A 16,183-nucleotide genomic window follows, 5' to 3' on the forward strand; every position below is an offset into this window, starting at 1 on the left:
TCCCACCCTCAGCCTCCCCATATCTCCCCCGACAGCTGGGTCCCTGAAGAACCATCAGGAAGTAGACATGAATGTCGTGAGGATCTGCTTCCAGGCCTCATATCGGGACCAGCAGGGACAGATGCGCCGCATGGACCCTGTGCTTTCCGAGCCCGTCTACGACAAAAGTGAGTTGACAGTGCTGTGGCCATTAGGATTGCCCTTGGCTGCAGGTGTCAGAATGTCCCTCTTACAGAGGCATGAGTGGCTCAGGTGCTGTGGCTCACATCTGTAATCCCAACACTTTGGGAGGTCAAGGTGGGAAGATTGCTTGAGCCCAGGAGTTCAAGACTAGCCTGGGCAACTTGGCAAAACCCTGTCTCTATAAAAAAAATTTAAAATTAGCGGCCAGGCGCGGTGGCTCATGCCTGTAATTCCAGCACTTTGGGAGGCCGAGGTGGGCGGATCACGAGGTCAGGAGATTGAGGCCACCCTGGCTAACACGGTGAAACCCTGTCTCTACTAAAAATACAAAAAATTAGCCTGGCATGGTGGCAGGTGTCTGTAGTCCCAGCTACCCGGGAGACTGAGGCAGGAGGATGGCATGAACCCAGGAGGCGGAGCTTGCAATGAGCCCAGATAGCACCACTGCACTCCAGCCTGGGTGACAGGGCAAGACTCCATCTCAAAAAAAAAAAAAAAATTAGCTGGGTGGTCAGGCGTGGTGGCTCATGCCAGTAATCCCAGCACTTTGGGAGGCCGAAGCAGGCAGGTTACCTGAGAAGTCAGGAGTTTGAGACCAGCCTGGCCAACATGCCAAAATCCTGTCTCTACTAAAAATACAAAAATTAGCTGGGCGCAGTGGCAGGCAACTATAATCCCAGTTACTCAGGAGGCTGAGGCAGGAGAATTGCTTGAACTCCGGAGGCGGAGGTTGCAGTGAGCTGAGATCGTGTCGCTGCACTCCAGCCTGAGCAACAGAGTGAGATTCCGTCCGAGAAAAAAAAAAAAAAAAAAAAAAGCTGAGCATGGTGGCATGCACCTGTAGTCCCAACACTTTGGGAGGCTGAGGTGGGTGGATCACTTGAGGTCAGGAGACCAGCCTGGCCTATGTGGTAAAATTCTGTCTCTACTAAAAATGCAAAAATTAGCTGGGCATGGTGACACACGCCTATAATCCCAGCTACCCAGGAGGTGGAGGTTGCAGTGAGCTTAGATTGCACCACTGCACTCCAGCCTGGGCAACAGAGCAAGACTCCGTCTCAAAAAAAAGAAAAAAAGAAAAAAAAAATGGGGGCTGGGTGTGGTGACTCACGCCTGTAATCCCAGCACTTTGGGAGGCCGAGGCAGGAGGATCATCTGGGATCAAGAGTCCGAGACCAGCCTGGCCAACATGGCGAAACCCCATCTCTACTAAAAATGCAAAAATTCTTGGCCGGGTGCAGTGCATCACGCCTGTAATCCCAGCACTTTGGGAGGCCAAGGCGGGCGGATCACGAGGTCAGGAGATGGAGACCATTCTGGCTAACACAGTGAAACCCCGCCTCCATTAAAAATACAAAAAATCGGCCGGGCGCGGTGGCTCAAGCCTGTAATCCCAGCACTTTGGGAGGCCGAGATGGGCGGATCATGAGGTCAGGAGATCGAGACCATCCTGGCTAATACGGTGAAACCCCGTCTCTACTAAAAAAGCAAAAAAACAAAAAACTAGCTGGGCGAGGTGGCGGGCGCCTGTAGTCCCAGCTACTCGGGAGGCTGAGGCGGGAGAATGGCGTAAACCCGGGAGGCGGAGCTTGCAGTGAGCTGAGATCCGGCCACTGCACTCCAGCCTGGACGACACAGTGAGACTCCGTCTCAAAAAAAAAATAAAAAAAATAAAAAAAATAAAAAAAATTGGCCGGGCGCGGTGGCTCAAGCCTGTAATCCCAGCACTTTGGGAGGCCAAGCCGGGTGGATCACAAGGTCAGGAGATCGAGACCATCCTGGCTAACACGGTGAAACCCCGTCTCTACTAAAAAATACAAACAAAAAAACAAACAAAAAAAAACTAGCCGGGCGAGGTGGCAAGCACCTGTAGTCCCAGCTACTTGGGAGGCTGAGGCAGGAGAATGGCATGAACTCGGGAGGCAGAGCTTGCAGTGAGCTGAGATCACACCACTGCACTCCAGCCTGGGTGAAAGAGCGAGACTACGTCTCGGAAAAAAAAAAAAAAAAAAAAAAAAAAGAGGTCTTCTAGTATTGTAGAATGAACAATCTGTATCAGGCAGCCTAAGGGAAGAGGCAGCATAAGTAATAGTCTCTCTCCCTTTCTGAAAGAGTGCATTATATTCCACAGAATCACCCTGGTAGACTTCTGCTTATTTCTCAGTGGCCAGAGCTTGGTCCCATGGCCACTCCTAGTTGCAGGGTGGTCTGGGAAAGCAAGTGCTTAGATTTTTCAATCTCTATAGAGGGGTACAGGCATAGAAGAGGGGATTGGGAATAACTGGTAGGTTTTAGCCAACCCGTAGTGGCTGCTGTAATCATCAAAATGGGATATTAATTCAGTCAGGGCATTTATGGATGCAAGTGATAGAATCCCAACTTAAATAGGCTTAAGGGGTAAAAAAAGAAGAGAATAATTTGTTCTATTAACGAGAAAAATGCAGATGTAGCATAGTGCTTCAGGTCTGGCTGCATCCAGGACCGCAGTGATGTCATTAGAGACCTGTCAGTCTTTCAGCTGTTCTTCCTCCATGTTAGAATCCAGGCTTATATCCTACCTGCCCGGCACCTGTCCCCAACTCCCAAGGCTGCTTTTAGCTTCTTTTACCTAATAGCTTTGCTTCAAGCCTCAGGGCTATCTCTCATTGGCCTGGTTTTGGTCATTTCCTCCTTTCTGACCAATCAGCTTTGGCCAGAGGGATGCACTGCTCTGATTGGCCAGGTCCGGGGCACGTGATCAATTACTGCTGAGCTAGGAAGTGGGCTCAACCTTGCCCAATCCCAATTACGAAGATGAGGGGTGGTCCCTTGAGGGAAAATTGGAGGCTGTTAAAAGAAGAGGGGCCAGGTCTACTAGATTAGATGGGGAAAACAACAGGTGTCCACTACCAGATTACAGTCTATCAAACTCTCCTCAAGGAACCTTCTCTGACCTGGGACCCCATCAACTCTCCCTGAGGTCTGAGGGTCTCCCTTAAACATTTTTTAAACATTATTTTTGTTTATTATTATGTTTTTTTAGAGATAGGGTCTCACTCTGTTGCCTAGGCAGTCATGCAGTGGTGCAGTCATAGCTTACTGCAGCCTGAACTTCTGGGCTTAAGTGATCCTCCCAGTTCAACCTCACAAGTAGCTGAGACTACAGGCATGTGCCACCACACCTGGCTAAGTTTTATTTTTAAAACTTTTTGTAGAGCTAGAGTCTCACCATGTTACCCAGGCTGGCCTGGAACTCCTGGGCTCAAACCATCCTCCCTCCTCGGCCCCTCGGTGACTGAATTCTCGGTTTTTTTTTTTTTTTTTAATACACTTCTTCCCCTCTCTCCTTCCCAGAATCCACAAACACGTCAGAGCTGCGGATTTGCCGAATTAATAAGGAAAGCGGGCCATGCACGGGTGGCGAGGAGCTCTACTTGCTGTGCGACAAGGTGCAGAAAGGTGAGGGGCCTGGGGCAGCAAGCTTGGGTAGCGCGGGGTCTGGCAACTTGGAGGGGTAGCCAGGGAGTCTGGGAGGGTGAATGGATGAGAAAGAGCTGGTTAACCAGGGCACCAGAGTGCAAGGGTCCAGAACGCTGTCTTTGCAATCATATACAGCTGATGGGTTCATTCACTCCCTGAGTCGCCTGCTCACCCGTCTGCGTAGGAAGACGGAGGCTCCTCTGTGGTGACCCATGTTGCGCGCTAGACGGTGCCATCACAGAGCTCACGACATGTCCAGAGGACTCTGATGTTAAGGGTGGAATTGCATAAATGAACGGTTTATGGTGGTTGTGATAAGGGCTATGGGCAAAGCAAACAGAGGACAGAAGAATTAACTCCACTTCGGCCGGGCACGGTGGCTCAAGCCTGTAATCCCAGCACTTTGGGAGGCCGAGATGGGCGGATCACGAGGTCAGGAGATCGAGACCATCCTGGCTAACATGGTGAAACCCCGTCTCTACTAAAAAATACAAAAAACACTTTGGGAGGCCGAGACGGGCGGATCACGAGGTCAGGAGATCGAGACCATCCTGGCTAACACTGTGAAACCCCGTCTCTACTAAAAAATACAAAAAACTAGCCGGGCGACGTGGCGGGCGCCTATAGTCCCAGCTACTCGGGAGGCTGAGGCAGGAGAATGTCGTGAACCCGGAAAGCGGAGCTTGCAGTGAGCTGAGATCCGGCCACTGCACTCCAGCCCGGGCGACAGAGCGAGACTCCGTCTCAAAAAAAAAAAAAAAAAAAAAGAAAAAAATACAAAAAACTAGCCGGGCGAGGTGTCGGGCGCCTGTAGTCCCAGCTATCAGGAGGCTGAGGCAGGAGAATGGTGTGAACCTGGGAGGCGGAGCTTGCAGTGAGCTGAGATCCGGCCACTGCACTCCAGCCTGGGCAACAGAGCAAGACTCCGTCTCAAAAAAAAAAAAAAAAAAAAGAAGTAACTCCACTTCATTCACATCTGTTCAAATGGCCCTTCCTCAAACAGGCTTTTTTTAAAAAAAAGAAACACAGCTGGTCACTGTGGCTCAAGCCTGTAATCCCAGCACTTTGGGAGGCTGAGGCAGGCGGATCACTTGAGCTCTGGAGCTTGAGACCAGCCTGGGCAACATGGTGAAAACCCGTATCTACTAAAAATACAGAAATTAGAGCTGGGCGCAGTGGCTCATGCCTGCAATCCCAGCACTTTGGGAGGCCAAGGTGGGCGGATCACCTGAGGTCAGGAGTTCGAGACCAGCCTGGCCAACATGGTGAAACCCCATCTCTACTAAAAAACACAAAAATGAGCTGGGCGTGGTGGCTCACACCTGTAATCCCAGCTACTCGGGAGGCTGAGATGGGAGAATCGCATGAACCTGGGATGCATAGGTTGCAGTGAGTCAAGATTATGCCACTGCACTCCAGCCTGGGTGACAGAGCAAAGCTCCATCTCAAAACAAACAAACAAACAAAAAAGTAAACAGCTGGGCACAGCAGCTCATGCCTGTAATCCTAGCACACTTTTGGAGGCTGAGGCGGGCAGATCACTTGAGTTCAGGAGTTCGAGACCAACCTGGGCAACATGGTGAAACCCCGTCTCTACAAAAAATAAAAAATTTAGCAGATGTGGTGGTGCGCACCTGTAGTCCCAGCTACTTGGGAGGCTGAGGTGGGAGGATTACTTGAGCCTGGGAGGCAGAGGCTGCAGTGAGCCAAGACTGCACCACTGCTCTCCAGGCAGGGCGACAGAGACAGACCCTGTCTCAAAAAATCAAAACCAAAAACAAACTGGCTGGGCATGTCTCTCATGCCTGTAATCCCAGCACTTTGGGAGGCTGAGAAGGGAGGATCACTTGAGCCCAGGAGTTTGAGTCCAGTCTGGGCAACATAGCAAGCCCCTGTCTCTACAAAAAAAAAAAAAAAAATTCTTTTTTTTTTAATTAAAAAATAGCCAAGCATTAGGCCGGGCATGGTGGCTCACACCTGTAATCCCAATACTTTGGGAGGCCAAGTTGGGCAGCTCACTTATGGTCAGGAGTTCAAAACCAGCATGGCCAACATGGTGAAACCCTGTCTGTCTCTACTAAAAATATAAAAATTAGCTGAGTGTGGTGGCGCACACCTGTAATTCCAGCTACTTGGGAGGCTGAGGCATGACAATCACTTGAACCTGGGAGACAGAGGTTGCAGTGAGCCGAGATCATGCCATTGCACTCCAGCCTGGGCAACACAGTGAGATTCTGTCTCAAAAAATAAAATAAAATAATGCCGGGCGCGGTGGCTCAGGCCTGTAATCCCAGCACTTTGGGAGGCCGAGACGGGCGGATCACGAGGTCAGGAGATCGAGACCATCCTGGCTAACACAGTGAAACCCCGTCTCTACTAAAAATACAAAAAAAAAAAACTAGCTGGGCGAGGTGGCGGGCGCCTGTAGTCCCAGCTACTCGGGAGGCTGAGGCAGGAGAATGGCGTAAACCCGGGAGGCGGAGCTTGCAGTGAGCTGAGATCCGGCCACTGCACTCCAATCCGGGCGACAGAGCGAGACACCGCCTCAAAAAAAAAAAATAAAAAAATAAAATAAAAAAAATAAAATAAAATAAAGTAAAATAAAATAGCCAGGCATGTTGGGGCATGTGCTTATAGTCCCAGCTACTTGGGAGGCTGAGGTAGGAGGATTGCTTAAGTGCAGGAGTTGGAGGTTACAGTGAGCTATGATGGTGCCACTACACTGCAGCCTGGGCAATGGAGTGAGACTCTGTCTCAAAATAAAATAAAATAAAGTGAAGAAACTGGTTCCAGAGTTATCTAGTAACTTCCCGAAGTTAAAACAGAGTTGGTAGTGAAGCGTTCTAGCCTCCCTGGGTTCCCATCTTGGCTCTAACACTTGCTGGCTGTGTGACCTTGAACAAGTGACTTTACCTCTCTGTGCCTTCATTTTCTTCTCTATATAATAAGGTACCTAATAGTACCTTCTTCATAGAGTTGTTGTGCGACTTAGAGGCAATCTATATATATCTGACACATATAAAGCCTCAGTACATGGAGTTACTGTGATGACAGGCAATGCAGTAAGACAAAAAAAAAAAATAGCAGGCAGAATACCATCATGAATCCTGACTCTTCCACTACCAGTTGTGTGACATCTCAACACTTTCAAGCCTCAGTTTCCTTTTCTTTTTTTTAGAACCAGGCTCTCCATCTGTCACCCAGGCTGGAGTATAGTGGTGCGATCATGGCTCACTGCAGCCTCGACCTCCCAGGCTCAAGTGATTCTCCCACCTCAGCCTTCTGAATAGCTGGGACCACAGGCGTGCGCCACAGTGCTTTCTTGTTGAGACAAGGTCTTGCTGTGTTGGCCAGTCTGGTCTTGAACTCCTGGCCTCAAGTGATCTGCCAGCCTCAGCCTCCCAAAGGGCTGGGATTACAGGTGTGGGCCACTACGCCTGGCCAGGCACCTTTTTTCTCTGCTGACTGTGCCTGGTATCCTTTTGCCATAACAGATCATAGCTGTGAGTACGACTGTATGCTGTCCCTTGAGTCCTCTTACTGAACAACCTGAGGGTGACCTTGAGGATCCCTGGACTTGAGGGGGATAGTAATTCTACCTACCTCTTAAATTGTTATAAGGATTAAATGAGATAATACATATAAAAATACATAAAACAAGGCCAAGTGCAGTGGCTTACACCTGTAATCCCAGCACTTTGGGAGGCTGAGGTGGGCAAATCACGAGGTCAGGAGATTGGGACCATCCTGGCCAACGTGGTGAAACCCTGTCTCTATTAAAAATACAAACATGGCCGGGCGTGGTGGCTCAAGCCTGTAATCCCAGCACTTTGGGAGGCCGAGACGGGCGGATCACGAGGTCAGGAGATCAAGACCATCCTGGCTAACATGGTGAAATCCCATCTCTAATAAAAATGCAAAAAAAAAAATTAGCCGGGCGTGGTGGCGAGAGCTTGTAGTCCCAGCTACTTGGGAGGCTGAGGCAGGAGAATGGCGTGAACCCAGGAGGCAGAGCTTGCAGTGAGCCAAGATCGCGCCACTGCACTCCAGCCTGGGCGACTGAGCGAGACTCCATCTCAAAAAAAAAAAAAATACAAACATTAGCTGGGCATGGTTGCGCATGCCTATAATCCCAGCTACTCGGGAGACTGAGGCAGGAGAATTGCTTGAACCAGGGAGTCGGAGGTTGCAATGAGCCGAGATCATGCCACTGCACTCCAACCTGGAGACAGAATGAGACTCTGTCTCAAAAACACACAAACAAAAAAACAAAAATAGCCAGGCGTGGTGGCATATGGCTGTAATCCCAGCTACTTGGGAGGCTGAGGCAGGAGAATTGCTTGAATCTGGGAGGCCAAGATTGTGCCACTGCATTCCAGCTTGGGCAACGAGAGCGAAACTCCATATCAAAAAAAAAAAAAAAAAAAAGCCGGGCACAGTGGCTCACACCTGTAATCCCAGCACTGTGAGAGGCTGAGGCGGGCGGGTCACGAGGTCAGGAGATCAGCCCATTCTGGCTAACACGATGAAACCCTGTCTCTACTAAAAATACAAAACCTTAGTGGTGGCGGGTGCCTGTAGTCCCAGCTACTTGGGAGGCTGAGGCAAGAGAATGGTGTGAATCCAGGAGACAGAGCTTGCAGTGAGCTGAGATCGCACCACTGCACTCCAGCCTGGGTGACAGAGTGAGACTCCGTCTCAAAAACAAGCAAACAAACAAAAAAATATATATATATACATAAAACACCTAGCGACTGGCACATAATAGGTGCTCAATAGAAAGTTAGCTGCCACTATGATTCGTTTTTTTTTTTTTGAGACGGAGTTTCGCTCTTGTTGCCCACGCTGGAGTGCAATGACGCAATCTCAGCTCACTGCAACCTCTCCCTCCTTGATTCAAGTGATTCTCCTGCCTCAGCCTCCCAAGTAGCTGGGACTATAGGTGTGTGCTACCACACTGGCTAATTTTTTTTTTTTTTTTTTTTTTTTTTTTGAGACGGAGTCTCGCTCTGTCACCCAAGCTGGAGTGCACTGGCCAGATCTCAACTCACTGCAAGCTCCGCCTCCTGGGTTCATGCCATTCTCCTGCCTCAGCCTCCCGAGTAGCTGGGACTACAGGCGCCCGTCACCTCGCCCGGCTATTTTTTTGTATTTTTTAGTAGAGACGGGGTTTCACCGTGTTAGCCAGGATGGTCTTGATCTCCTGACCTTGTGATCTGCCCGCCTCGGCCTCCCAAAGTGCTGGGATTACAGGCTTGAGCCACCATGCCTGGCCTTTTTTTTTTTTTTTTTTGAGACGGAGTCTCACTCTCACCCAGGCTGGAGTACAGTGGTGTGATCTCGGCTCACTGAAACCTCTGCCTCCTGGGTTCAAGTGATACTCCTGCCTCAGCCTCCTGAGTAGCTGGTATTACAGGCGCCCACCACCACACCCCGCTAATTTTTGTATTTTTACGAGACACAGGGTTTCACCATGTTGGTCAGCCTGGCCTTGAACTCCTGACCTCAGGTGATCCACCCTCCTCGGCCTCCCAGTGTGCTGGGATTACAGGTGTGAGCCACCACGTCCAGCTTAATTTTGTATTTTTAGTAGAGATGGGGTTTCACCACGTTGGTCAGGCTAGTCTCGAACTCCTGACCTCAAGTGATCCACCACCTTGGCCTTCCAAAGCACTGCGATTATAGGCATGAGCCACCGTGCCTGCTGATTAGTTTTATTTTTAGGAATATTACAGGCCAGGCATGGTGGCTCACTCCTGTTATCGCAGCACTTTGGGAGGCCAAAGTGGGAGGATTGCTTGTATCCAGGAGTTTGAGACTAGCCTGGGCAACATGGCAAAACCCCTTTTCTACAAAAAATACAAAAAGAAATTAGCTGGGTGTAGTGGTGCATGCCTGTAATCCTAGCTACTTGGGAGGCTGAGGTAGGAAGATCTCAAGGCCAAGAGGCAGAGGTTCCAGTGAGCCAAGATCATGCCATTGCACTCCAGCCTGGGTAACAGAGCAATATCCTGTCTCAAAAAAACAAAAACAAAAACAAACAAACAAAAAAAACAAGGCCGGGCACGGTGGCTCACGCCTGTAATCCCAGCATTTTGGGAGGCCGAGGTGGGAGGATCACCTAAGGTCAGGAGTTCGAGACCAGCCTGGCCAACATGGTGAAACCCCATCTCTACTAAAAATACAAACAATTAGTGGAGTGTGGTGGCTCACACCTGTAATCCCAGCACTTTGGGAGGCCAAGGCAGGTGGATCGTGAGGTCAGGAGATAGAGACCATCCTGGCTAACATGGTGAAACCCCGTCTCTACTAAAAATACAAAAAATTAGCCAGGCATGGTGGCAGGCACCTGTAGTCCCAGCTACTCAGGAGGCTGAGGCAGGAGAATGAAGGACGTGAACCCCAGAGGCGGAGCCTGCAGTGAGCCGAGATCGCACCACTGCACTGCAGCCTGGGCGACAGAGCAAGACTCCGTCTCAAAAAAAAAAAAAAAATTAGCCAGTCATGGTGGTGGGCGCCTGTAATCTCAGCTACATGGGAGGCTGAGGCAGGAGAATCTCTTGAACCTGGGAGGCGGAGGTTGCAGTGAGCCAAGATCGCGTCATTGCACTCCAGCCTGGGCGACAGAGCAAGACTCTCAAAAAAAAAAAAAAAGGAATATTAATCTTGATTTTGGGGGAGGCTGGGCAAGTTGGGAGCTCAGTGGCCCAGATGTCCTGGCTTAGCTGATGTCCCCCGTTTCCTGCCAGAGGACATATCAGTGGTGTTCAGCAGGGCCTCCTGGGAAGGTCGGGCTGACTTCTCCCAGGCCGACGTGCACCGCCAGATTGCCATTGTGTTCAAGACGCCGCCCTACGAGGACCTGGAGATTGTAGAGCCTGTGACAGTCAACGTCTTCCTGCAGCGGCTCACCGATGGGGTCTGCAGCGAGCCATTGCCTTTCACGTACCTGCCTCGCGACCATGGTAACTACAGCAACCCAGGGTGACCCAACACCTCGGAGACTAGGTCTTCGGCCTTGGGGAGACCCCAGTGGGGATGGGAAAGAGGCAGAACTAGAATGCAGGCTCAGAGCTACAAAGACAGTGTTCAGATCCCGGCTCTGCTGCTTACTGGCTGTGTGACCTTGGCCTCTCTGAGCCTCATTCTTCTGGGCAAAATGGAAATAATAGTAGCTGTCCTGTGACATTTGGAGAGTATTTAGTCTTTCCTCCCCTCAGCATCCTGCACATGCCTGGGCCTGTGCTCAGTATTGCTAGAGACACAGCAGTGACCAACACAGCCTCTAGCTGTGTCCTCATGAGACTTATAGTCCTGAGGATGGGGGACAGCCTGTCCCCACACAGTGATGACCAGAGTGGGCAGGACTGGAATGAAGTGCTCAAGGGCTCGCATTGCCCAAAGGGGGCACCTAACCTAGCTGTGGGCATCAGGGAAGGCTTCTTGGAGGAGGGGACAGCTGAGCTGACGACAGGAGGATGACTAAGCGGGAAGTTTTCTAGGGAAGTAGTGAGAGTCGAGGAAGAGTGTTTTAAACAGCTGGAACAGCAGGTGCAAAGGTCCTGAGACCGGATTGTGCCTGGTGTGCTCCAGGAACAACAAAGAGGCCAGTGTGTAGGCTGGGCGCGGTGCCTCATGCCTGTAATCCCAGCACTTTCGGAGGCTGAGGCAGGTGGATCACCTGAGGTCAGGAGTTCGAGACCAGCCTGACCAACACGGCGAAAGCCTGTCTCTACTGAAAATACAAAAATTAGCTGGGCATGGTGGTGGGCGTCTGTAGTCCCAGCTACTCGGGAGGCTGAGGCAGGAGAATTGCTTGAACCCGAGAGGCAGAGGTTGCAGTGAGCCAATTGCACTCCAGCCTGGGCGACACAGCGAGACTCACTACAGGCACCTGCCACCATGCCTGGCTAATTTTAGTACTTTTAGTAGAGACTGAGTTTCGCTGTGTTCATCAGGCTGGTCTCAGACTCCAGACCTCAGGTGATCCGCCCACCTTGGCATCCCAAAGTGCTGGGATTACAGGGGTTAGCCACTGCGCACGGCCAAGACTCCATCTTAAAAAAAAAAAAAAAAAAATAGAGGCCAGGCACAGCAGCTCACACCTGTAATCCCCAACACTTCGGGAGGCCAAGGCAGGCGGATCGCTTGAGGTCAGGAGTTCAAGACCAGACTGGCCAACATATAGTGAAATCCCCTCTCTACTAAAAAAATACAAAAATTAGCTGGGTGTGGTGGCACACACCGGTAATCCCAGCTACTTGGGAAGCTGAGGCAGGAGAATTGCTTGAACCTGGCAGGCAGAGGTTGCAGTGAGCCGAGATCGTGCCACTGCACTCCAGCCTGGTCAACAAAGCAAAACTGTCTCTAAAAATAAATAAATAATAAATAAATAAAGGAATTAATTATTATTATTATATTATTATTATTTTTTTTTTTTTTTTTTGAGACGGAGTCTTGCTCTGTCGCCGGGGCTGGAGTGCAGTGGCCGGATCTCAGCTCACTGCAAGCTCCGCCTCCCGGGTTCACGCCATTCTCTGCCTCAGCCTCCCGAGTAGCTGGGACTACAGACGCCCGCCACCTCGCCCGGCTAGTTTTTTGTATTTTTTAGTAGAGACGGGGTTTCACAGTGTTCGCCAGGATGGTCTCGATCTCCTGACCTCGTGATCCGCCCGTCTCGGCCTCCCAAAGTGCTGGGATTACAGGCTTGAGCCACCGCGCCCGGCCTAGGAATTAATTATTATTGATGAATTACTTCTTGTATGTCCCTGGTATCTCCTCAACAGACAGCTACGGCGTGGACAAGAAGCGGAAACGGGGGATGCCCGACGTCCTTGGGGAGTTGAACAGCTCGGGTGTGTGCCCTCTGCCCTTTTCCACCCCCATCCCCAGGTTCTGGGGAGGGGACAGCTGACCCCACCTCCCTTCCCCCTCCCCAGGCTGGGGAGGAAGGGCTGTCGGGGAACAGGGATCCTCATCTCTGCCTTCCCTTAGACCCCCACGGCATCGAGAGCAAACGGCGGAAGAAAAAGCCAGCCATCCTGGACCACTTCCTGCCCAGCCACGGCTCAGGTGGGTCCCAGCTACACATAAGCCCCTGTCCCCTGGGTGGGCAGAGGGTAAGTGGCAGCCCTGCTTTTCTGGCCTCTTCACGCCCTCCAAGAGCAGCCACAAGGCGAGTCAGTCAGCACTTAGCCAGCAACATCCAGTGGAAAGAATGAGGGCTCTGGAGACAGAATGGAAGTTCTGATCTCTTCTGGACCATTTCCTTGCTATGGGACCTTCGTTAAGTTGCTCTACCTCTCAGAGCCTCAGGGACTCCTTTGAAAAGGCCCAGTACACACTTAGGTCAGTGGTGTTTTAAAAGTTAATGTATTTCTTTTTTTTTTGGAGATGGAGTCTTGCTCTGTTGCCCAGATGGCAGTACAGTGGCATGATCTCAGCTCACTGCAACCTCTGCCTCTCCAGTTCAAGCGATTCTCCTGCTTCAGGCTCCTGAGTAGCTGGGACTACAGGCATGCACCACCACGCCCGGCTAATTTTTGTATTTTTTAGTAGAGACGGGGTTTCACTATATTGGCCAGGCTGGTCTTGAACTCCTGACCTCAAGTGATCTGCCCTCTTTGGCCTCCCAAAGTGCTGCGATTACAGGCATGAGCCACCACACCTGGCCTTTTTTCTTTTTCTTTTTTTTTTGAGATAGTCTCTCTCTCTCACCCAGACTGGAGTGTAGTGGTACAACCATGGCTCACTGCAGCTTCAACCTGCTGGACTTAAGCGATCCTCCCACCTCAGCCTCCTGAGTAGCTGGGACTACAGGCATGCATCACCATGCTTGACTAATTTTTGTATTTTTTGTAGAGACGGGGTATTGCCATGTTGCCCAGGCTGGTCTTGAACTCCTGAGCCCAAGCCATTCTCCTGCCTTAGCCTCCCAAAGTGTTGGGATTACAGGCATGAGCCACAGTGCCTGACTCTTAATACATTTCTTCTTCTTCTTCTTTTTTTTTTTTTCTCTTGAGACAGAATCTCTGTTGCCCAGGCTAGAGTGCAGTAGTATGATCTTGGCTCACTGCAACTGCTGCCTCCCAGGTTTGAGAGATTCTCCTGCCTCAGTCTCCCAATTAGCTGGGACTACAGGCGCCCACCACCATGCCTGGCTAGTTTTTGTATTTTTAGTAGAGATGGGGTTTCGCCACATTAGCCAGGCTGGTTTCGAACTCCTGACCTCAGGTGATCCTCCCACCTTAGCCTCCTAAAGTGCTGGGATTACAGGCATGAGCCACAGCGCCTGGTTCTTAATATATTTCTTCTCATGGGTACTGTATGACAGGCATCTAAGTGCTTTCTGTGAGTTTATTCACTTAACCTGTGAGGTATGTGCTGTCATTCCCCTGTTTTACAGGTGAGGAAACTGAAGCCCAGAGAGGTGAAGTCTCTTGCCTGAGGCCACACAGTAGCAGATCCCTGGTGGAACAGGGAGGTGGCCCCTGGGCATCTGTGTAGATGAGTGGTGATATATATGGCATAGGTAGCAGGGAGTTGATGATGGATGAATGGGGGTGGTGGTTGAAGCCAGCCAACCTCAGATTCAGAGTCTGTCTCTGGCCTGTTCTACCCTTGCCTTCATCTCAACTCACATGCCAGCTTCCAGCTCCCATGAACCCCAATCCTATCTGGCTGCCCTCAGAAAAAAAATCTCTAGCCAGGAGTTCGAGACCAGCCTGGCCATCATGGTGAAACCCTGTCTCTACTAAAAATGCAAAAATTAGCTGGGCGTGGTGACCCATGCCTGTGGTCCCAGCTGCTCGGGAGGCTGAGGCATGAGAATTGCTTGAATCCAGGAGGTAGAGGTCGCGGTGAGCTGAGATTGTGCCACTGAGCTCCAGCCTGGGCAACAAAGAAAGACTCCGTCTCAAGAAGAGAAGAGAAAAGAAACAAGAAAAGAAAAGATGCCTGGGTGTGGTGGCTCACGTCTGTAATCCCAGCACTTTGGGAGGCTGAGGGGGGGTCGGATCATCTGAGGTCAGGAGTTCGAGACCATCCTGGCCAACGTGGTGAAACCCCCGTCTCTACTAAAAATACAAAGATTAGTTGAGTGTGGTGGCGCACACCTGTAGTACCAGCTACTCGAGAGGCTGAGGCACGAGAATCACTTGAACTCGGGAGATGGAGGTTGCAGTAAGCCAAGATGGCACCACTGCACTCAGCCTGGACAACAGAGCAAGATTCTGTCTCAAAAAAAAAAAAAGAAAGAAAGAAAGAAAAGAAAAAGAAAAGAGAAAAAGTCTCTACCCACTGACCACCAACTCTAAAAACATAGCCCCCAACACCCAGCTAAGGTACCCAGCTCCTAGCCAGCTACTAACCACTCAGACTGCTGAGCCTGGGCCACCTGACCTAGTCCCACCCTGGAGATTTGAAGCTCCACCTGTTCTTCCCCCTCTCCTGCAACTGGTAACCAATGCCTAATAGCAACCACCAATCCTAGCCCACTTCACCAATCTTTGCTCTCCAATTTCCTAAACCCCCTTCCCTATTCATCCACCTTCCCCAGCATCCCAGTTTCCCAAGGTCTAAAGCACCCCTCCCTTGTGGAAGCAGTACCGCCAAGGCACTGCAGTGTAATGGTTAGGAGTGTGGCCTCTGGGATCAGACTGGGTTTGAAATCTGAGCCCACAGTTTAGCTGCTGTGTGACCTCTGTGAGCCTTACTTTACTCATCTGTCAGATAGAGACCCTGTCTCTTACAGTCTTTGCCCCAATTTAGTGAGATGAGGTCGTACAGTTATTTGTCATGGTGGGTGGCGCCGAGTTAGTGCCCAGGAGATATTAGGAACTTGCTTTTTTTTTTTTCCTTTTTTGAGACAGAGTCTCGCTCTGTCACCCAGGCTGTAGTGCAGTGGTGTGATCTCGGCTCACTGCAACCTCTGCCTCCCGGGTTCAAGCGATTCTCCTGCCTCAGCCTCCTGAGTAGCTGAGATTACAGGCACGTGGTGGCGTGCCCAGCTAATTTTTGTATTTTTAGTAAAGACAGGGTTTCACCATGTTGGCCAGGCTGGTCCCGAACTCCTGACCTCAAGTGATCTGCTTGTCTCAGCCTCCCAAAGTGCTGGGATTACAGGCATGAGCCACTGCACCCAACCTGTGATCACATTTAACTGCATTTACAGCAAAACCCGAAATAACAGGGGCTTCAACAGGATAGAAAGTTATTTCTTGTCTCACATAAATAGTCCATAGGGACTGAAAGTGGCCCATGCCTATAATCTCAGCACTTTGGGAGGCTGAGGCGGGTGGACTGCTTCAGGCCAGGAGTTTGAGACCAGCCTGGCCAATATGGTAAAACCCTGTTTCTACTAAAAATACAAAAATTAGCCAAGTGTGGTGGTGCACATCTGTAGTCCCAGCTACTCAGAGGCTGAGGCAGGAGAATCACTTGAGCCCAGGAGGTGGAGGTTGCAGGGAGCCAAGATTGCATCACTGCACTTTAGCCTGAGCGACAGAATGGGACCCTTCTCAAAACAACAACAACAAAAAAC

The 16,183-nt window shown here is 50.6% G+C and overlaps 1 protein-coding gene across 2 annotated transcripts in view; it reads left to right on the forward strand.

The window, feature by feature from the left end:
• Window positions 1-16,183, forward strand: part of RELB (RELB proto-oncogene, NF-kB subunit) — a 48,705-nt gene that overhangs the window by 29,867 nt on the left and 2,655 nt on the right. For both annotated transcript variants that reach the window (XM_033223618.1, XM_033223617.1), the window contains 5 exons: window positions 36-167; window positions 3,517-3,621; window positions 10,392-10,607; window positions 12,429-12,497; window positions 12,637-12,714. In XM_033223618.1, the coding sequence (XP_033079509.1) occupies window positions 36-167; window positions 3,517-3,621; window positions 10,392-10,607; window positions 12,429-12,497; window positions 12,637-12,714 (600 nt within the window). The remainder of the gene's footprint in view (window positions 1-35; window positions 168-3,516; window positions 3,622-10,391; window positions 10,608-12,428; window positions 12,498-12,636; window positions 12,715-16,183) is intronic.

Source organism: Trachypithecus francoisi, unplaced genomic scaffold (assembly GCF_009764315.1).
Source record: "Trachypithecus francoisi isolate TF-2019V2 unplaced genomic scaffold, Tfra_2.0 Lachesis_group12, whole genome shotgun sequence".
NCBI classification, from domain to species: domain Eukaryota; kingdom Metazoa; phylum Chordata; class Mammalia; order Primates; family Cercopithecidae; genus Trachypithecus; species Trachypithecus francoisi.